This window comes from Vanessa tameamea, chromosome Z, assembly GCF_037043105.1.
Source record: "Vanessa tameamea isolate UH-Manoa-2023 chromosome Z, ilVanTame1 primary haplotype, whole genome shotgun sequence".
Taxonomy (NCBI): domain Eukaryota; kingdom Metazoa; phylum Arthropoda; class Insecta; order Lepidoptera; family Nymphalidae; genus Vanessa; species Vanessa tameamea.
This window is the reverse complement of record NC_087341.1, coordinates 7074379-7098359: the sequence shown is the minus strand read 5'-3', so window position 1 is coordinate 7098359 and position 23981 is coordinate 7074379. Positions and strand designations below refer to the sequence as shown.

The window sequence follows — 23981 nt, the reverse complement described above, 5'->3', positions numbered from 1 at the left end:
CTAAAGATTCAAACGTTATCCGAAAATTTTAAGACTTTTTCTATTATATATTACTGCTTCAAAGTAAAATTTAAATAGAAACACTGAAAATAACAGACGCTTGTACAATGTTACATCGGTTGGACGGTAGGGACGCGAATAACAGCTTCAAATATCGATTACAAAAATCCTTATTAAAGATCATTGTTTAGTTATTGTTACGAACGGGGGTCCTTTTGGTTGGAGTCTCTTTGGCTAGTGGTTGGGGTCTCTTTAGCTAGTAAAAATCTTTTTAGAAAAATAAGTAAAAAAAATAATTCTAATTTGAATTACGCATTCCATCGTTCCATTGACTGTTATACATATATGTTATATTTTCTGTTTCTCATCACTAGCCCGTCTGTCAAAAAGATCAAGCTAACTTGAACAGGGTATAACTACCAGTCTCGATTTTACATTAGTACAATGAAGGTTTTATCCGAGATATTATATTTTTAAAGTGGCTTACTGGAAAAAACTCATCAATCTTCATCCTAAGCTCATCGTAGTTGATATCGTGAAAGCACCAATGACTCGATTTTAAGAATAAGATTCATTTTAATGAAAGTTACAAAAAAACAGCGACGTGACGTAGCATACATAAAGTTGTACTATATTTATTAACTAGCTAGGTACTAGTACTGACTTCTCACGGGTTAAATAACGGTCTAGAACTTAAAACGTTTATATCATAATATGCATCTATTGGTCGGGATAACTTTGTCCGACAACTTCAACAATCATCATTATATTTTAGCCAATTTACACGAAATCTTAATTTATTGTACACCTACACTTTGAATAACTCCGTCCGTTCAGAGACTCAGCTTCGTAGAATACAGTTAGACAACTAACTGATGATGTGATACTGCCCGAAAGTATACTATAATTTGGTAATTTTCATAGTATTAAGTCTTATGGCATTTTGCTTTGAGTTATGCTACAGATATTAAAACAATTTTCATCCTGCAAAAATGAGCTCTCCGGTCTATTTATAATCTTGGAGATCGAGACTCCCTTCGGGATGTTTCTAATAAAGTGGGTATACTTACAGTTGCTTCACAATATGTTCCAACAATATTATGTATATTCACAGTAATATGGATCTTTTTAAAAAAGACGATGACAATCATTGTATAGGCACGAGGAGTAAAGGTAAACTAAAAACACCTACCTACTTTCCGATTTCGAAAAGTTAATACATCCTTCCCGGAGCACGGTATTTAAAAAAAATAATCCCATGTAAAAAACATTCAAAAAGAAGGCATATTATTCATTAAAAGAATGAATTAATGATAAAAAAGCATGGATTTAGTATTTGTTGATTTCTAGTCAATAATAAATGTTATATTTCTACTCGCTAATAAATAATTGGTTCTTCTCGATAAAATTTTCTTTCCGAACCGGTGGTTGCTTAACATTTAATTCAACACTGTTTTTTATTTCACTATAATCTCTATGAATACATGGTAATCTTAAAAATAAGTTAGTAATATTTTCAGGAACATACAGTAAAAGAAACAAATTAGAATTGTCTAGTGTTTTATTTGTTTACTCAAGTAATAATCACTTGTATGCTTCGTTTCATTTTTAATAATTATATTCAATATCTAATAAACTCTGACGTAAAATATTTTATATTACTTAATAATAATACTGTAGTATTAAGTCAATACGAGAAAAACATTGTCGTGTATAAGGCACGTACAATGTGAGCAGTCTAAAGTGATCACCCTGAAATTATTCACACAGAAATATTCATTCAACTCCGTAAAAGTAACAAACAGTAAAAAATCACATCACTCTAAATAACTCTTCTCTTTGATCCCGACAACTTAAATAAAATTTTAAAACTTTTGCCTCTTGTAACTTCTAGATTCTGGCCGGCAAATTTAGATCGTGTGGATTGTACGTTACTTTTTTTTGCGCATTTTTGCGCATTGAACATGCGCTTTTATTCACATTTCGATCTAGAGACTGAGTTAATTGACATGACATGATTGAAAAAAAAAATATGTAAAATATTACAAAAAGAATCCTTCTAAACTTATCCAATTATCAAATTTTTTTGAATATTAAAAATCCTACTAAAAATATAATGTATGCACATGAATATACTTAAACTAAATATTTTAAATAGCAACAAAAAAGTATTTAATAATATCATTGAATAATTACATACGTATTATGTATTTATATATTTTTTTAATTTAATATAAATAGATGTACACATTTACTATAATTACTCAAATAATAAAAATGAAAAAAATCATATAACATTTAACTTTTCCATTCTAAACTAAATACTAAAAAAATAAACAATAAAAATAAAAAGTTGGTATCTCTAATTACAAACTGAACATGCGATTATATGGCGTTGTATATTGTGTTCGTGACACGCATCGCAATTTTTAAATCGCAAAGGCGTACTCATAAAGAGCGTAAATTTATATAAAATATATTTTATGAACATAGATCATCAAAGGCATGTATGTAATTATTTTTATCAGTAACGAAACCTTATTAAATGTTCAAAATATGATTTACACGAAGATATAAAGATTTAAATAAGTTTCTTGTTATAAATATCTTAAAATAATGTTTTCAATAATATAGTACGAACGGATTGTTATGGATTTAGTCATAGATTATATTTTTGATATAGGACTGGCTAATATTAAAAAATATAAATTATAAACGCTACAACATACGGTGACGGAGCAATAACGTCTAACTCGGATGAAATCGAGCGAAAAAGCTGTATTTGCCACAAAAACATCAAAATACAGTTATATTATAGTTTGGTATAATCGCATCTAGGTAGACGCTGCATTTATATACGGATATTGAATGATAATAAGAAGTATAAATAAATACTATTTCTATTGAAATATTGTTACAAATCGCTCTTAATATACAGACGGTAGCTGTGCAAGAACCTTTATAAGTGCAGCAATAACAAGATTACTCTCGCTTTCCGTGCAACGACAAAACAATGAGAAATCAGTTTACAATATAAAATCACTAAGTGTTACGTGGAGCTATTAGCACTAGATTACGTAGCGCTCGTTGGTTAAAGAACTGGTATTCATCTTATATACTCTATCTTGGTATTATTGATTTAAAAAGACGCTCCCAAAGGCTCGGACGATGCGTAGTCGAGGTATACGAGAAGGGTGATGACATACAAATTCTTACTGGTTGACGTGAAGATGCCGCCGTGATAAATGGATAAGGATGTCTCACTAATGGAGTCACAGAGTTTCCTACCAAATTTAAGGTCTGCCTATGATTCTTTGGAGGCTGACTTTTTATTGTATGTTTACGAGTTGCACCACCCAATAAGACAATTGGAATACCCTTCGTCGGTCTAGGGGGTTTTGTAGTCGACGGCCTGCTTGTGGTAGTAGAAGATGTCTCAATGATTTCAGGGAATATGGAGTCCTCGTAGTCTTTTGGCTCGTTAGCTAACGGAGCAACAAACATGACTTGCCGAAGACCATTTATATCTTGGACTAATTTAGCGTGTTCTTTCACAATGTCCTCGCGGTTGGGTAAGAGGAAGTCGATTCTTCTTGATAATTCATGAACATACGGTGTTGGAATTGATCGGTACTTTTCTGTGGCAGGTTTTCTCGCTAGACCCCAGCCTGTGTAAGAAATAGTTAATATTATTAATAAAAGAATCAATTATTTATTAAGAATATTTAAAATAATTTCTCTAATTTAATAAATTACAGTGATCTGTTTACTTAATTACCTGATTCAAATGACCTCATTGGCATTGCAACTGGGTAGTCGAAGCAGTCGAACTGAAATTAAAAAAAAATGTAATTAAACTTCTTTGTCAGAACGGTTATAATGTTTATAACGTACATCAATGCGTTACAAAACGCAAACATTCGCAAATTCCGCCTTTACAACGAACATGATATATTTACAAGCAAAGCAAAGTCCTGTCATAATTATGAATAAATCACAATTTACTCATTTAATAACATACATATCAGCAATAACATGTATACTGCCGGTAGAGTTAAATTTCAAATTATACATGTTTTTAAACTTACAAACATAACTAATTAATTTGTTTAAACTCACGCACCGCATGCAAGGATAATATTCCGGCAGTAATTAATAAATAGCATCAAACATTACATTTCAATTAACTCGCTCAAGCTTTTACTATATATAATATTTTTTCGCTTAATTAGCAGTATTATAGTAGCTGAAATAATAAAACGCTAGCTCGAAACATGTCATTCTGAAAACATATATAAATTAATAATTATAGTGTATGCCATGTACGATCAAATTTCGTTTAAATTTTCCAATACCGAAGACTTGCCATCAGAGGACATATGTTATAACATTGCCAATACCCAAATGGGGTGCTTTGAACTTTTAATTTCGCATAACCGTTGTTAGCCCACGAAGGCACACCAACTCGTATAATTAACCTTTAAGTACCGACGTGCGGTCTCAGAGGCCCCGATAGGTACTCGACTTGCTAGTTTAGTCCTTTCTCTTCACAATACTGTTCCCAGCTTTTCAGTAGCTGCATGGTTAATGCCCACATTGATGTCGGAAATTGCAATGTTGTCGCCGCGGACGTATTTGGTGAGGAATTACCCTTTGAAATTCCGATGCGGCCTCACAGGCCTCACGTCGTTACTTACGTAAGTTTTTTGTTTTATTTATTGTTTGAGTAAACTGTTATTTTGAGAGATATTATGAACTATGAATACATCATGGACTTCCGGCAGTAAACGAAACAGTTGTGCGACAGATTAAAAAGAAATAAAAGAGAAATATCCCCAGAATTTTAAATCCCCAGAATTTTTTAACTTTATTTGCTTTTACGAAGGATACAACGATATTGTCTCATGTTGCCAAGAAAGGAATAGCTGTCATTTTAGCTTCATCAATGTATCATAATGAAAGAACAAACACACTCAGGGGAGCCAGAAATTATATATTTTCATAATTCTACGAAAGGCGGTGTAGACGAAATAGATAAGAAATGCTCTGAGTATACTTGCAGTCGCCAATCAAGACGGCGCCTATGACAATATTTTACTGGATTTTAGCTATTAATTACGTCAATTCTCATCTTTTACACGATATACACGTGGGACGACACCCTGATAGAGGATCATTTATAAAAAAATATCTCGACTGTTCGAGTTGGTATTAGAGACAATCTAAGTTCACGCTACGCCCAACTGGACAAGAGTACTTGTTTCTGATAAGCCAGAAAGTGTGAAGATGAAGGTGAGGAAGTCAAGACACAAAAGACTTATCTTCCATGGCAACCTGAAATCAAAAAAAAATCGACTGATACATGCTATTCGTGGAATAAACACGTTTGTTTGTAGTGCGCGAAACAAGTGTTCCCTGACTGTGCTTAGAATTTAGCGAGTAGTTGAACTGTGGATATTTTTGTTTTCAGAAGGTTTATTTTCCTACATTATTTTTTATCTAAAAGTTATATTAGTCGTAAGTGAGAAATACTATTTTTTGTTATTTTGCAAGGAGTATTTTTTGTGTTTTGATTTTTTATATCGAATGGTCTGATTTTTTCCCAAAATTTAAGCCAAATATTATTATAGTGTTATACTCAAATATTTAATTAAGTTGATTTTCTTTCTATACTTAATTTTTCTTAAAACTCTTCATTTTTCATCATAATGAAAGGACAAATATTCAATTCCTACTTTTCTTTAAAAAAACTGATATTATATACGCGGCCTCTCAGGCCTCACATCGGTACGAACGTTACAAAAATTGTATTAATAGTATTGCCAAATTGTGTAAAGGATATTCAAAGATTCATATCATATGAATGCATTCGTCTTGAAAAAAACAAAAAAGTAAAATGAACATATAATGAAAATATCATATCATGTCAATGTTTCCGTTTCAATGTGTAACTGTAACTAATATCCATGAAACTGTATTAATAAATAAGAACTACAGTTTCAGTATAACAGTTTTTAGTAAATATCGCTAAAACCTAAAATACTGTGTATAATTTGGCCAGGTAAAAGCAAGCTTGTAATATTATACATAAATAAATAAAGAGAATGTCCGATGCAAAAATAATTATTCAAATCTTTCTGACAGTCTCTGAGATGAATTCTAATGAACAATAAAAAGTCTAAAAGATAATAATACAAACGGAATTCTATATAGATTATGTATAAAATGAGATAATAAAATAACTGATGGTCAAGTTGGTTAAATTGGCAATTTTTATATTCAATATATAATGGCTGTGTTTTTATTCTAGTTTTCAAAAATCGCAGGAACCATTGGAATTTTATGAAACGTAGTGTTGGGGTCACCTATTTGCTTGTAACAAAAAATAAGACGCTCTCTCTATACAAACATTCGTCTCCTTATTTTACTCCCGTAGTATAGGAATTTCTAAAAAGGTTTTATTTACAACTGGGTTTTATTTATACCAAAAATAAGTCCAAAAACCCTTAGGTATACATATAATTTAATTTTAATTATAAACAAAAAACATACACAAGATTTCGATATTCGAAGTTCGACGGAAGACGACGTACTCTAGTACAAATTTTAATGGTCTATTTTGTAGGTAACTAGAGAATTTTTTTTTAAAAATCTGTACCATCTTTTATCTTACGAAGAAAGCAAATCTTGTGCAATAATAATAATATTCGTTTATTTGAATCTACCGGTTATTGTGTGTATGTCAATCAAAGTTGTAACTATCAATAATTCTTAATGACAAGTTTTCAAAGATGCATTTTCACAATACAATACAATGACGCTCATCTTGTGAGGTTTCTTGATCAGCTGTGAGAAATTTACAGTTTTGTTTACGTGTCAATGTTGGTAATTTATTAGCAACGATAACACGTTTATTGAATCAATAACAGCAAATATTGTCTTTATTTTTAAATTAATTGAACGTTTACATTTAGATATTTATAAAACATTAGATATTTATAAAACATTGTATATATATAAGTATTCTAAATATGTTCCGCATTCTTGTGCGTTATATTAACCGCACGCAGACTTAACAAGCGTTATCAATTACTCAGCAATTATACTATATTTAAGAATATTACATTCCTATTGTTAATGGACACTGCCTGCCATTTAACATGTTAAACAGCATAATATACATACATATCACCTTTATACAATTTTGTATATTATTTTAAATTAAGTAAGTCCCAATCTAATAGTTATAACTGTGTTTGAATGTAACTGTTGTTTTAAACGTTAAAAATGGAAAAAAATGTTAAGTTTTTAAAGTATGTATTATCAACTATACGAACAATAGGGATAGGATAATTAATTAGTGCTCTTAGTAGCTCTATATACAAAGCTGGTTTGAACTACTAATTTACTTCTATTGACGTAACAGATGCGAATTTTTCACTTGGAGATATTTAGATATCTGGCGCCTACTTACTACAAATCGGTCCTTAGTGTAGTTATTAAGTATTTCAGTTTTTCCATTTAGATGAGGGTTGGATACTCTTGTAAACATTCAGCATTAATGCGAAATTAAAGGTATAACAAACGAACTGGCGAACAAAAATACAAAAAGCTATCTTCGATGGGATACCGTAGTTCAAAGAAAATCAGAATCAGAACGCAATAACATATTTCATACTATAAATATATTATTGCGTCCTGATTCTGATGTCCTTAATTTCATTATCGTTATTGATGCTAGTTGTAGTCTGCACCCAGCACCACGGATGTCCTAATTGAAGATAGGCCGAACTAACTTCGAAGTGATTGATCAATCTGTCCTTTGAGGACTGATGGATCTATCTACACCATTTTTACTACATAAAAACTTAATATGTACTTATTTGTACGAATACATCCATAGAGCTACAAAAAAATATATTTCCTTTAATTAAAGGTATAATTGTAAAATACTCATATATCTAGTTTCGTTTTAATCAGAACGAAATATTTCGTAATAAAACAGAGTGGTAAAAAAGTTAATTTATCTTACCTGCGAACTGGCATAGCGCGAGTTCAAATACCGCATGTCCAAGGTACCACTCACTAACAACAACGACGCCTGCCACACCACCAACCACCGCCACATGTTTACACAGACTAACTAACCAGTGCTTTCCCCACACCACTACCACTTCTAATACCTACTCTTTTTTCCCTAAACATTGATTTCTCGAACTGTCTTGTCGTGATAGCCAGTAATGTCAGTTACGTCACACTCAGGACAGTCATAAACTGGCGGTAGAGCGATGTATGTAGTCGGTGCCACTCATTCGATTTTCTACCACTAAAATACTTTGTATTTACTTGTATTTAGTATTACTTTCCTCAGAATTTAGAAAAAAAATCTATATAACCTATTTAAATCAACCCTTTTTATTAATAAAACACTTATCATGGTAAGGTATCTTTATTACAAATACTTAAATGATACCAAATATTTACATGATAACAAAAATGTTACAAATCTTCATAAACGGCGTACGTTCGCAAACAGAATACGCCGTATCTACACATCGAAAAAGAAAAAACATCTTTAGACTTTAGACTAATATTAAACAATCTAAATTAAATAATAATAAATATAAACCATGCACCTTTGATATTCTACAGAGAATTTTATTAAGGAATGCCTTGACATTACTTTCTCCGTCTCTCGCCATGTTTAGATATTCTAGATCGTAATATAAATGAAATAGTGAACAGTCGAAACAAATCAATGCTCATATTAGTTTAAATAAAGCGGTATCTCAGTCATTACCCATTTGTAGAATATCTTATTAGTAACAAATTACATTTTAAAATAAATAAGTGACGGTAAGGCCAAATAAATACTCCATGGATCAAAAAATATCTCAACTAATTAATTACGACTAAAAAAAAACTATTTAAAGTTCAAGAAAATAGTTTATATATTTTTGTTATTTTTAGCCGACTTTAAGGAGGTTATCAATTCGGCCTTATTAATTTAATTAATGTCTGCGGGTAATGAAAATAAATCTTAAGACATCATGGCTGATATTCATTCATACCCACCGTTTATTTTAGTATATGTAAAAGTTGTAACGAATGGGTGAACTAAGTAAAATATGATTGGTCTATAGCAATGAATTATATTTATACCTGTGAGTTTAACTAGCATGGTGCTTGTTCAAAAACAATATAAAACTGTTTAATAAATACAACGAAATTTGTATTTATTTAATAAGAGAAAAATATATAATTATTTTCTATTTCAGTACACAGCCTATAGAATTCAGCCGCAGGAACACGGTCTTATATAAGTTTGTACCTTAGGTAGGATTACAACTCGATGGTGTAATCTATACAACCCAGTATATGTATTTTCAAACTCAAGTTTGCATAAAACGTATGGCAATTATAATATAAGCATATCCTGAACGCAAATCGTACCAATAATCGGTGCTTATATAAGAAATAAAATATTATAGTTCCTTGACGTAGTAGCCTAACTGCGCTTTTTCGCAAATGAGAGAAAATCCTTAGGAAATTAAAAACACCAAACCGCTTAAGCAGTATCTGTTTGGTACATTTCAATTTTCATATATTATATGATAAATATATACACACAAAAAAGGCACAGTTAATGTCCCGATAATACACCTTTTTTTAAAGCAATCCCTTTAAATCTATATAACAATTGAAGAAATATAAATAAGATTCAGCATTGATGAACCTTGGTATTGAAGTTAACGCATGTAACAAAGGATACATTAGCTTAAAATCTGAAAATACAATTTTCCGGGATCAAGGCTATTCAATATTCTTATAAGTCGATCAATCTTATTGAATAAACAATGCAATTAATCAACTGGCCCTTTAACTTACTATATAAACTGAAATTTAGTAGCTCAGAACTACTAAATTCATATATTTATTATTTTATATAAGCTAATCAATTATTAGCCATTCATAAATTGGCAACAAAAGTTGTATCCTTTCCTCAGTGGACCAGACGATTAATTATTGTAACGACAATTAAGATGGATGCAACATCGCTCAGAAATCAAAATTATTTTTTATAATCTATTATATTTATGGTAAACGTGCACGAATCTGGTGCTAATGCTACTAAGCCTCCATATTCTATGCTTTTATATAAAATAAGCGATTCATAAAACAATACTAAAATATGTATATCATAACAATGTTGAAAAAAGAAAAATGTGCTGTATCAAGAAGCATTTTATCATATCGGACTATACTTAAATATTATTTGACATTATATAAATTAGAAAACTATCGGATCTTAATATATATTAAATTTGGTACTTGGATCCGACATATACTTATCTATGCTACTGTAATAACCGAAATCCCGAAAACAGAAATCGCAAGTCGTTATTTTTTAATAAGCATATACTCTTCAATATATTTAACGATGAGAAGGTACGTTCTAGTTACGCCGGATTTCAGGTATTTACGGTAACATTCACATATGTTAATACTATCTATATATATATTCTTTTTTTATATTAAACTACATATAACTTTTCGAATATGTTATCTTACTCGAGGGGGATTCTCAGAACAATTACAAATTCTTGAGGTACGTTTCTGGGCTGCGACTATACGTTGATATACATTCCAAAAGTACATATATTATTTATATATATCTAGTCTCTTAAGGCGATGTGGAAATATAGCGTTTTGGATGGATGTTTCAAGTAGGTAGTCGTCAGTAATTCATTATGTTAAAGGCAAAGGAATGAGGATTCCATTATATATTGACAATACGGTATAGTAAGCAATTAGCCCCATTTTGAATGGGAGTTGTGTTCCAAAATTGTTACATAATTTAGAATTATATTAAAAAATTTACGAGTATTTATCTAAAATTAACTAAAGTTTTTGCTACAAGTTTCATTCTTTATATTCTTTGTTTCCATTTCTTTATATATCTGGCAATAATATAACCCCACGGATGAACTGGGCCCTAAAATACGTTTTCTGTAAGTGTAACACATTCCTTGATCAAATTAGCCCGCTAATCAACCTTAAACTTTCTCTGCCCATTGGGGTCGTTTTCGTACCGCCGGATTACAACAAATTACTCTTCATTAAAATCGGCGCCAAATAGTTCTAGGCATACATGGGTTAATTTAATATTGTAAACCTTCCTTCTAAGGTACAGTGTAATCGACAATAGATTAAAATTTATTTCTATGTGTTGTTGTCATATAGAAATAGCCATGATAACGATCTATTTTAAGTCTTTTAACAAAAACATTTGTTCACTTGATATTACAATAGTCTGTAATCTCGTTTATCAAATTAATTAAATAATTAATACTTTTTGTATTCCGCTTTGAGAATAGATATACGCTTTACTTTCTTCTATGTACATCAATTTTATGTACATTTTTATCCAGAAGTGTCTTTTAATGATTTTTTTCATTACCTTCAAATATCACATTGGTTGTGTAAACTCAACTTCAAATATCCATGCAGAATAATTAGTTATCATAATGCAATATCGAAAAAAGATTTAGAATATATAAATATTCATACATTTAAACTCTCCTGTGAGCTCGTTATGACTCATTATTTTAACACATTGATTGTATAAATTTTATTTTGCTCAATATATCACTGGCTTTAAGCCGTGGCAGTGACATAATAGTGCTTTAAACGCTTTGTATAATCTACCATAGTTTTATGAGAAATTTACATATGCCTTAATCTACGGGGCATTATTTTACGATAGTGTGCCGTTCGTGCACTCGAACATCAGTCTCCAAAAAGATATAGAATCGGTGTTAGTAATACGACTCGTAACGAGCTGATCATGAAACTTTTGAAATTGTTATGTGTGTGAAATAATGATATCGCTGGCGAAAACTGAAAGTATTTTACATGAGACACCTCTATAACAACAGTCAGTCTAATGGTCGTTGTTAATTCACATTTTTGACCTATGTTTATGGAAATGTAATTCAATTTAAACTAGTCCTTGCACACAGCGACATAGCGCATTGTTGGTGGGTGTACACTAGGAAACATTGGAATGTACACTAGTAATGACAAGGCCTGAAGACCCGAACCATTCTTAAGAATCGGCGAAGACATCGGCAAGCTTTGTGCCACTAACGGCACTGCATACATCTGAAACAAAATTCACTTATGATTAAAAAATTAGAAAATAAACTTTTATTACAATTACATGTAGGTTTGCGAGGTTGGATTCATTTTAATGATTTTGATATTAAAATAACATAATAGCATATGTACTTTGTGTGATGAGCCATTATTCATTTAAACAAATTCGATTTCATTCAAATTTACTTTTTCTTCATTTAACATCAATAATTATAAAATTCGCGCTTGCTTCAATTATAATAAACTAACAATATTATCTATATTTATCTAAAGCCAAATAAAATCAAAAGTTAGATAATATTAATTTGTTGCATGAAATCTGCGCAAGTCACATAGTTCGCGGAGCCTTCGCGTTGTGAAAATAATTAATGCAATTGTAAATTTATTATAATTATAATTGCAGCAGCAACGAACATCTGATAAGTAATAATTATTTCTGTGATAAGAACGTAACTTGACAAAGATCGACTTTAGCTCATATACATTATATACGCTATTACAAGTCTCAGCAGTTCTTACACAATATTTATTGCTTTAGCAGGATCTAAATTAATATCTAAAATATTTAAAGAAAACATTTTCTTCAATAAATTAGTACTATATATTTGATATAACTGAACAGCTATTGTATATTGCTTAATACCACATAGAGTTAATGTTTAGATTAAGAGACATATTCAGTATAATGTAAAATTTATGCTTTATTCTATTTAAGAGTGTAATCATTACAAACCAAGAAACAATCGCAATGCAAAGTCGACACTTATTTAAATAAAACAAGCAGCTTGCTATACTTCGCACAGTTACAATGAAGGATTTCATAATTTTTTTGCTAAATACAATATAATACATATTCCAATACAAACATAATATAGCCCAGCGCAAAGCAATTTTTTCCGATAGTTTATCATATCGGCCCTAGTTTATATTAATTAGTATTAAGAAAGTAATATTAATGTACACGATGGTCCTAATTATAGAAGCTAAGTTCAAAAGATACTATTGTACAATTTCTTATTGTCGGTGCTTAATCATATAATATATTTTAAAATGTAGTTTCAAATAACAAAAATGTTGATCTAATCTATATAAGTATATTGAACATTCGCAAGAAAATGTCGCAATGTGCAATTTTATTTTCAGAAGAAAAGAATAGAAATGTTAACGTAATTATATTGTAAAATATACTGCATAATTTTATGGAACACATTTGTCATGTCAAACATAATAATTTAAATTTAAATTTTTATTATGTAACTATTTACCAATATATTAACAATTTAAGCTTTTTTTAGTATAATATATCTTTATGCTCATTTTCTTTATTAGTTTGTATGTATGAAGAGGATCTTATTAATTTAATATTTAAAAAAAAAAGATTTATTTCTGCCTGATGTTTGTTTAATTTGAATGTATTTCAAAATATAATGCAGAGATCATTGATATGAATTAAAATATAAATGCGGCTAATCATTTATACTCTGAATATAATATTAGTAGTATTAATACATTTCATTATTCAAGACAGAGATCCAATATTTACAGATTGTTAATATTCTATTCTATCTAGGATGAAAATGGACATTCTTACCTATTTTTCTTTTATCGGTGGCGTAGTTGATTTCACTGGTTGAGGTATAATCGTGATTTCGTCGTTAATTTTGAGCGGTTTTAGTAACGACTGACCAGCTTTGACGGGTGCAGCCGTCTTGCCTTTGTCCATCACACGCTTGGCGACAACACTGTGTGCGGAATATACGTGATTTTCAAACTGCTTGTACATGCCAAATGTTGCTGTACAAACTGTGCACTTATATGAGAGATGGGCTGGTTTTAATGTAAGATTGTGGTCCCGTGCGACATGATTAAGAAGTTTCCACTGATATACCTGCAATTTAAATAAATATTCAGTATTAATTATGCTATTTTATAAAATACCTTAATGAGTATGTTTGTTCATTAAAATGTATGCTAGTAATGATTAATTGTTGCTTACCCTGCCACACACCGGACATCGACCAGCATCTTTACCCTTGTTCGCTGCTTCTTGCATAGAACTAGTAACCAGGCCATGTGAGCCTAGTAAATGCCTTTCTAATCCTTGGTCTGTAAAGAACCTGAAATTGTTTAAAATAATTAATTAAACAATGTTTAAAAATTGTTTTAAGAAAATAGAAAATGGTCCTCCATTGTCCGAAATTTACAACTCATAGAAATACTAATAAATAAATATGTAATAAATAAATGAATATGTAAATAATATGTTTAAGATTTCAAAGAGAAAACTATTTTCCAACTACAGGTATCCTGTTAAAATATATAATTGTTTAGAACTATAATTTTTTGCATATTATTTAAAATAAATTTTATAACATTTTAATATTTTATAAAATTGATTTTGTCATTTAAATCTTAATAATGTTGATCTGAAAAATTAATTTACCTGAACTGGCACTTTTGGCAGTTAAGTGGAGGCCTGTTGTATATCATTTTTGGATGAATTTTCACTTTATGTATCCATTGCATATGATTTCTTAGTTGCTCCAGATCCTTAATATAACCATCACAAATCTCACAAATAACACATGAACTCTTGTTCTGCTGAGGAGGCGGAGGTTGCGTTGGAACTGGTTGCCTTGGTAATGGTGTTATCGAAATGGATGGCTGGTGCAAAGATTTAGGTATAGATGCGTTTTTTCCATTATTCTGCTGAAAAAAAAACAAAACAGAGGTACAATAAAGTAAATAGTAATATTTAAAATGAATATTTTTATATACATTGACTTTCATGACTTGATATTAATTTCTCTCTTTATATATTCATATTACTAAACACATTTCTTAAACTATTATGTTATATTATTATCTTTATTAAGAAAATATATTTACACCTACCGAAGCATAATTCGGTGACACCAAAACAGGGGAGGGTGTGTTGTGCCTCACCATTACCCCACTCCGAAGAATTGGTATGCCTTGAACAGGTGTAGATCTAGGTGCAATACCCATAGGAGATCGGCCTCGCGGACGAAAGCTGGTACTCGCCATGACGCCGCTCATTGGAGGTCTTCCTATATTATTTCCTACTTGACCCCGATGGAAAGTATTGTGGTATGAACCCATCATAGCATTACGAGCCCGAGCAATCTGAAAATTACATTTTATTGTAATATACAGGGTCCAGCTCTTTTTAAGATATATAGTACAGTTTTAGAATATTTTTAACCAAAAATTAATAGAAACATCAATATATTAAGATGAATGACGTAATTGTATCAAATAAACTAATGAATAAATCATTGGCTATTCACCTTCGGTATTTTTGCTGGCGGTTCCCATTCAATAGGTGGCGCGAGATTCAGTTCGGGCTTGAATTTCTTACCGCACGGAATAAGATGGCGCGCCAGTTTGCCTTTCCCATTGTCTTCAAAGGGACAGTTCGCACACTGGTGGTACGCCGGTGCCCTTTCTAATTTTCCACGAGTACTATGTTCGGCTTCCATATGATACAGTATATCGTGTGGGCTTCGACTTTCGTAGACACAAAAGTTACATTTATAAACACTATTCTTCATGTGTGGAGTCTCAAGATGATGTGCCATCACCAGTGAAGACTCAGTTTTAAAACTACAAAATTCACATTTATGTTGCTTAAAGACATATGGAGCATTATTTTCTTTACTGAACTCTAAGTTCTTCTTAAGTGATGCAATAGAAGATTCTGTAATTTTTGTACTATGACCTCCTTTTTTTTCTCTATAAAGTTTCCTGTTTTGTTGCTTCAGTAGATCATTTTGTACATATTCTTGAACAAGGTTTAGGCCAATATTCATAAAAAACTTACCGAGGGAAAGGTCAAAGTAATTATCAGACTTTCCGGTAACTACTTTATCAACAGTTAAGTCAGTCACACCCTTAATGTCATCGATGACATCTGCTTTGTCCTTTATGACAACAGTCTTATCTTCTTCATCACTACCTATTTCGTCATCAGAATCTGTCGAAGATTGACCATCCCAAGAAGCATCGTCGTCATCGTTTCTACGTCTTCGACGTTCTAAAATTATGTTACATTAATGTTTATATTCCTTATAATTTATAATAAAAAATTTATAAGTTTATAATATTATTTCTATAGTAGAAAGCTATTATAAAGTTATATATTGAACTACTAATTGACACTCTTCTATTCCAATCACTTCTTAGTTCCCAAGGTTGGTGGCATATTGGTGATGCGAGGAATGGTGTATATATCTTAGCTCCAATCGTCTATGAAAGGTGGAGACCACTTACCAACATTTGCAGGCCCATTTGCTAATACGCCTAACTATTAGAAATAAAAAATGAAGAAGGGCCAATATACAACTTTATCATTGAATTTACACGATATCATTGGTTAAGATGATTTATCATCATCATCAGCCATCTGTATTCTTTAAAGATGTTGGCAAACCGGATCTTGAAAGTAAAATTAAAGAGGTGTTGTACTATAAAAAAAGATATACTAATCCGTAATTGTTTTTAGTATTACTATATAATATAATAGAGTCATTAACAAATCGCATGAAATATGTACATGTAAGGTAAATTTGTTTTTAATCCTGTTGCGTGTGGAATAGGCTATACACATTCACGTTTCATTACTTTAAAGGAAATAAATTAATACTTACCCCTCTTTTCTTCTCTCTTTTTTTGTTTATTTTCTTCTTCTAAATCTTCTTTTGTTTTGGTGGAAATTTCGGTTTCTGCATCTGATGCTTCTTCTTCGTCTTCTTTTTCCTTGTTTTCATTTTTTTCTTGTTCACTTTTGTCTTGTTCATTTTTTTCTTGTTCTTCTTTTTCTCTCTCCCTCTCTTCCTCCTCTTCTTTGGCTCTTTGCTCTTTTAATTCATTACCTAAATTATCTACAAATTTTCTAAACGGCTTAACAGAAGGTTTTTCATATACATATGGTACAATGAAAGAAGGTGCCTCAACAACATACATATCATCAGTGAGAGAAGGCAATATTGAGGTTTGAGTGTTGCAGGAACTTTGAGAAGCCATGCTATTCTTATTGCTTATTGGAGTCACAGTAGTACCTCGAGCAACTATACTCTGATATAAATTCTGTGCGCTTAATGCCGAATTACTTGGCGGAATGTAATTTTTCCTAATTGTATTCCCTTTAACAGAAGACATAGAATTAGTATCTATAATAACTACAGTTGGTTCTTTTTTTTGAATTCCCGATTTTATTTGTTTTGCTGCCATTTCGACTAAAGTTTTTGTATCATTGATGACAATTGCTTTAGATCTACGTCTTAAAGCGTCCCCCATAGCAATTTCTTCAATATCTGATTCATAATCTCCGTTTTCAATATCATCGTCGTACCTCTTTCTTTTGATAGCTCTACTACTTCGACGTAACTGTACTTGAATTTCCGTAGGCTTTTGTTTTTCTTCTACGACACAATCTTCATTATCACTGACAATTTCATGTACCTCAGGGCTGGAACAATCATCTGCGTTTCCATTTTGACTACCAGTTATGTCATGTTCTAATATCAATAAATGTTTATTTTTGTTTTTATTTTGACTTTCTTGCGAGGATTCATCTTGGGCGTCCACCTCGGATTCTGAATTAATGCTTACTGTTTCCTCTGCCCTTTGCTCGCCTGACGCCTCAGAAAATTCTTCGTCATCGGAATCAGCTTCTGAATCCGCTTCATCAGAGACCTGAAATATAGTACGCTTTCAGTACATAATACATTTCCAGATTTATTTTATCTCTTTACAAAAAACTAAATATGTATATATCAATAGTAAAAACATTTTGTCATTGTTAGAAATACAATGTTTGTTTTGTTAAAAATAAAATTTTAATTATAATGTAATAAAATGATACTTTGCAACTACATAATTAAGAATGGATCGTCAGCATGGTCAACAAGAACCGATCGTTTATTTTAAAGATAATTGACATAATCATTTATCATTCCTTTAGTCAATGGTGTGATTGCCTAGCGGGAGTAGATTAGGACTCACTTATGACATTAATTTACGAAAATTGAAATATTCTGATATAAAAAGTTAAAACGAAATCCTACAAATTTAGGAAAGCACACGATCGTATTCATGTTCCAATCTATAATATACCAAATTGTCAGCCGACACTGCAGGCTCAGTCTTAGACTTAGGGCATACATATTTACAACTTTTGCGGCGGGGCATTGCATAAGTAATTTTGTCCCTGTGTTTGTAAATACACTAGCTAACTTCTCCTTCAAACCAGATAATTACTGCTATTTGGTGGGTGGCCTGCACTAAGCCCTGCCACTGCTTAAACTTACGTTATCCATAATAATAACAAAAACGACTAAAGTGTTAGCTTTTCGTATTTATGACAACTTTATCATTTATTTATAATTAACATAGCATTGCATATGAATATTATGTATTCATTATTTCATTTCGTAAGTACCTTTTTAATTAAAAACTGACCATAAAAAATGTTTAAGTATTTTCACGACTTCGTATGTATAAATATTACTTTGCATTTATTATTATTTTTAATTAACAAATTTTCTGAACGTAAATATAATTTCTAGATAATTTAGATGTAAATACAACTGTAAGACACTAGAGAAGAGTAGGCAGCGTACCAATCAATAAAATCCATGGTTTGCAGAATGTCACCGTATAATAATACCAACATGCAAAGTATATTAATAGTATATTAACATGGGCAGCGTTGCGCCTGCCTCCCCTATATACCTCCCGTCCTCCCACTATTATAACTTTGTATTTCAAAGTTAACAATACTGATGTATTATGTATGTTGATGAAACTAAATTAATACGCAAAGAAGTTTTTATTAGCAGTGCATCCTACCATTGTTAAAAATACTTGGTGGTATTTGCTTTATGAGGGCCCTTCTGGTTAGGTACCAGGTATTCCGCCGCCTTAAAGCAATACTTGGTATTGTTGTATACCAGTCTGAAGCGTGAGTGAACCAGTATCACTACAGGCACAAGGAACATATCATCTTAGTTCCCAAAGTTGGTGGCGCATTGGTGATTTAAGGAATTATTAATATGTCTGCCAGCACCAGTGTCTATGGGCGCGGATGACCACTTAACATCGGATGGCCCATATGCAGGTCCGCCTACCTATTACATAAAAAAAGCATCTTAAAGTGACAATTAGGCTTTATAGACACAAAACTGTTTTCAAAGGAATAATTGATATACTTTAGATATCCTTACTATGATTTTATTCGTAAAATGGGCACATGTTTTACATCCGAACGAAAGTCGTAATTAAGTAAAATCTATTATATAAATTATTCACAACTGCTCTGCCCTGCTACGATATCGCGAAAACAAAACATAATTAATAATTCATTCATAATCAATAGTCAATTAGAATTGAGCTTAAAATATTCACTTACGTTGTGCCAATATGTATGTGAGATAAATTGCATAAGTTTATATTTTTAGGATTCTATATTCAGAAACAAGTTAATTTGAGCCTCGATCAGTCAAACTTTTGATTAAAATTTATAAAGAAATCAACATAATGGGTATCATTATTAATAGAGTTTTAACTCATTTGTTTTTATATTCGAACAATCGAACTGAAATCAGAAAATCTGCTTTAAATTAATTTATAAGCTCATAGGTAAAGCAGTCCGTATAACATACAAAATCCTGATAACTTCAACTTATGGGATCAGGACCGGACGTGAAATATATGATTTATGTTAAAACATATATTTTATAACTAATTTAAAAGTAAAATTTTAGTAATTTCGTACAATGCGAAAGTTTATTTTTGTATGTTTGTACTCAATCATGCATCCAATAAAATCGGATATAGATCGTGATAGGCTACGGGCTTTTTATTTCATTTATTATTTACGCCAATCGAAGGGGCGGGTTATAAGCAATGAATCAAAATAACATAAAAAAATATATTGTTGTACTGTTTTAAATGGACACGAATATTTTTTTTAATCAGTAAAATGTAAACAATTTATTATATCAAAAATCTTTAAAAATAAATTAAATTCCTAATAAAAGCAAATAAATTATTTAATTATTTATATTCTTTTCTTCACACTTAAGGCATATTTACGTCACATAAACTACAATTTCGTTTTCAAATTGGGCTCTCTTTCTAGGTAGTATGCATACATAAAAATTGATTATAGAGTTAAATAATAAAATTACTCTACATTACATAGTAGAGAATACTAAAACAACGACCATTACACATTAGAATTAGGTTTATTATTGAATAGCTTGTTAAAAAAAAATTAATAAAATTAAATCATATCATTACCAATGTATTTTTATTCCGGCATACTTAGATCATTATTATGAAAAATAATGTTTAAATTAGAAACCTTAAATTAAAGTAAGTTCTTTAAATAAAATATATTGTCCAACAAATAGGTAGGAATTCATCAGTAATATGTTGTTTTAGCATGTTTTCAGGTAGGTATATTGTTTATTATGTCATTAAGATAAAATACATTTATTTTTGATATTTGACACAAATCATTCAGTATACTAAAAATATATTAAGGTAAAATTACCAAGTTTTTTGTATGGAGTCCCTAAAACTTATTAGTTTTTGAATGATACAGTTGGTTTTAGCATTACATTACTATTCATAGTGAAATTGATGATTTCTGTTTATATGATAGGATTTTTTATAATATTGGAAATGGTAAGTTATTTGGATGTAACAATTTTCATTATACAAGATACAAGAAAATCCTGAACACTGACCTTATGATGGTTTTGTACTTCATGATATCAATTTCAATATACATTACCAAGTAAACAACTTACAACATCACATTCAAACCTATTTCTTATACATAAGAGTACAAGAAATTTGGTGTCATCATAACTGCATTGTTTTAATTTTAATATTATATAAAAAAAAACTTAAGTAAACATTATAGAACTGTTCACTTACCCCATTATTGGAAACCATTTTACTAATGTTTTCATCAAAAACCCTAGAGCAGTCATTTTTAAAATCATTACTAAAATTTTGTTGAGTTGTTAAGCAATTCTCTTGTTCAGGCATGATTTCTGATTTGGACTGACTGTCTAAAGTGTCTACAAATGATTCATTGCTGTTGCTACAGTGGTTTGTTAAGGATTTAGTACTGCTATTTTCCTGTAGTGTAGGTAACGATGCAGTTTCGGTAGAATATTCATCAAGTTCATTTTCAACGCTGCAGAGACTGTTAGTATTTTCAGTTATACCAGCGATTGAATTATCTGCAGGCTCATTACCACTGTCTACATGATAAGTTCTATCTGAATCAACCGTTTCGCATTGGCTATTATCTGGATCAGCCTCTTCAGAGGTATCTATTTTGACCTCTTTTGAGTCTTCTTGAGAGTCATTGTTAGAGACTTCCTTTGACTCCTCCATCATTCCATTCACTCCCCCATTCATGTTGATACCAAGCTACATTCCATGTGGCAAGCACCTGTCAAAACAATCATTCAATAAGGTTATGTTTTTAATAAAATGATGGTCATGAAGTGATACCAAATAACTGAGCGTCACATTTTTTTATAGTGAAGACCGCCCCCTCCCGCCGTCCCCTCTCCCCTGGCAAGGCGCTAGCAATCAAAATGGCGGTTCCATGGTACAACTATGTAAAGCTACGTGTACACGTCTTTGCATATGACTTCAAAGGTCACATCATCATGATCGGTTTCCACACAAATGAATGTCTTAATACTTATTATCTCACTATTTACATTCGTCACATAAACAAAACAAACAGAAGGTTACGAAAAAACTTTCGCTCAAAATTTTGTCAAACTAATTTAACGTAATTATTTTTAAAGCTGTTACTAGATCTGTTTATAATATCATATTTAAATTCATCATTAAAATATTTTATACAGAAAAATTCGATACAATAAGTTTTTTATACTTTTGTAAAAGTAAACAATCAACGCCGGTATTTAGATGAAGTTTACAAGTTATTTTAAAATAATGACTAAAATATCTTTCTGTAAAATAAAAGTAACCAAAGAGGATATTCACTACCTGATCCAGTCTCCGTTCTGTGGCTGACACTTTTCTGGTAGTCGTTCGACGTTCACTAGTAACTTGGTTATTTCAATGGTATTACCCAGGGCGATTTTACTTTTCAAAATAAGCGAACACCAAAAGTCATATAAATGTTAAAATACACACAACACTTAGGAATCTTATAACTTCACTTTGCAAACAATCAGGTCGATCTACTTAATAATATTATAAATATTTAAAAAATCAGGGACAGTGCGACATTATCCCTCGCCACAGCACAAACGCAATATGGCGGCGATGAGTCAAGTCAGTCACGTGACTTCCAGCCAAAATCGAAAATAATTTTCTATTTTAGAGTAATATATTTATTTCATAAAAACGTTTTAATTAATATCCGATTCACAACTTTACAGATTAGTTGTTACGTTTATTCAATGTTTAAAATAAAAACATAAAAAATACTTTTTTGAAACAAGAAAAGGCGGCAACGACTAAATAAATTATTAAAATAATTTCAAGCTACAATATGAAAGGATTATGATATCATATTGGGAATGGAAACAGTTCTCAACAAAAATTAATACATATGACAATGACACGTATTTTCTCAGAGATGGAATAAAATCATAACTATAAGCAAATAAATCGCAATTTAGTTTATTATTAATAAGTTATAATTTTACTTTGCTGTAATGTGATTACACACCCAGATTCATATTAATGAGAATTAAATATCTAGGTTTGTCAACTTAGTCTTATACATTGATATTATTATATTTCAAAAATTAGGTGCCAAAATTAGGGCGTAGGCTATTACGTATTAAAATATCGAATACCAAATATTCAAAACCGTGCCTCTCACTCTACCTTCATTTAGTTTAGTTTGCTAAAAAGAGAAAGATACAAATTCTATACTCAGACTCTATGAATAGGTATGCTTATCTGGCAGGGCAAGCCTGACAGAAAAACATATATTATGTATGTATAGTAAATACAGCTATACTAATTGAAATACATCAAAGCAAATAGTTCTTATTTACATATACTTAAGAGCTACTATTTCAATGACCTAAATTTTCAAATTTGGACCTCTGTACAGAAAAGACCAAGGTTATTATAGATCATATAAAAAAATAACGTATATTTGTTTCACTTGTGGGAAAATGTATGTATGAGTGGACATAGTACATTTTATACCACCTTTAAGATCTTAATGTACCTACCTTTTACCTATAGGTACTACTTAGTTACTTTATCGACATATCGACATATTGGTAAAGAGAATTGCATGACAAAGGTAGTCATTTTTTAAAATTACTATCTTAATTTCAGAAAAACTGAAAGTGAGATAAATATATAGCGAATCGTATACTTCAATATATTTTGTTAAATTTTCAAGTTCAGTGTTCAGCAACTATAATTAAATTCCGAACATTTATAAATTATTCTTGCTTGTACTTATTACCTTATGTGTCCATATTTTCTTATGTTTTCATACATTAGTATGTTTTATAATATATAGGTAATAGTTTTAATTCATTAAGTTCGTTGAATAATTTTAACTTCAAGCCAGGCAAAACTAATTATAGTAGCATTTTTTATTTATTCATTATAATGTTGAGTATTTCACAAATGCTGTATTTGGGTCTTATCTGGGTTTTAAGCGGAAAGTGGAGGAAAATTATTATTTTCGATTATATCTTGGTAATCTAATCCCCGAACAGTTACATGAAATAACGAATACCTAAAGTGGGTAGGTATAGACAGAC

At 30.7% G+C, this 23981-nt stretch overlaps 2 protein-coding genes across 3 annotated transcripts; both read right to left on the bottom strand.

Moving 5' to 3' along the window:
* Positions 1-2859: 2859 nt before the first annotated feature.
* LOC113402249 (uncharacterized) lies at positions 2860-8227 on the bottom strand. Its single transcript, XM_026642443.2, has 3 exons — positions 8033-8227; positions 3779-3830; positions 2860-3668 (listed from the first exon to the last, which is right to left on the bottom strand). The coding sequence occupies exons 1-3, from the start codon at positions 8126-8128 to the stop codon at positions 3121-3123; spliced, it is 696 nt and encodes a 231-aa protein (XP_026498228.1). The 5' UTR covers positions 8129-8227; the 3' UTR covers positions 2860-3120.
* Positions 8228-8430: 203 nt separating this feature from the next.
* LOC113402209 (FK506-binding protein 5-like) lies at positions 8431-22514 on the bottom strand. 2 transcript variants are annotated; one of them, XM_026642400.2, is made up of 9 exons: positions 22228-22514; positions 21130-21655; positions 16830-17877; positions 15471-16216; positions 15049-15306; positions 14603-14865; positions 14156-14276; positions 13751-14047; positions 8431-12165 (listed from the first exon to the last, which is right to left on the bottom strand). In XM_026642400.2, the coding sequence occupies exons 2-8, from the start codon at positions 21619-21621 to the stop codon at positions 13751-13753; spliced, it is 3225 nt and encodes a 1074-aa protein (XP_026498185.1). In that variant the 5' UTR covers positions 21622-21655; positions 22228-22514; the 3' UTR covers positions 8431-12165. The 2 variants fall into 2 exon arrangements, with proteins under 2 accessions (XP_026498185.1, XP_064076546.1); XM_064220476.1 differs by having other exon boundaries at positions 15055-15306.
* Positions 22515-23981: the final 1467 nt, after the last annotated feature.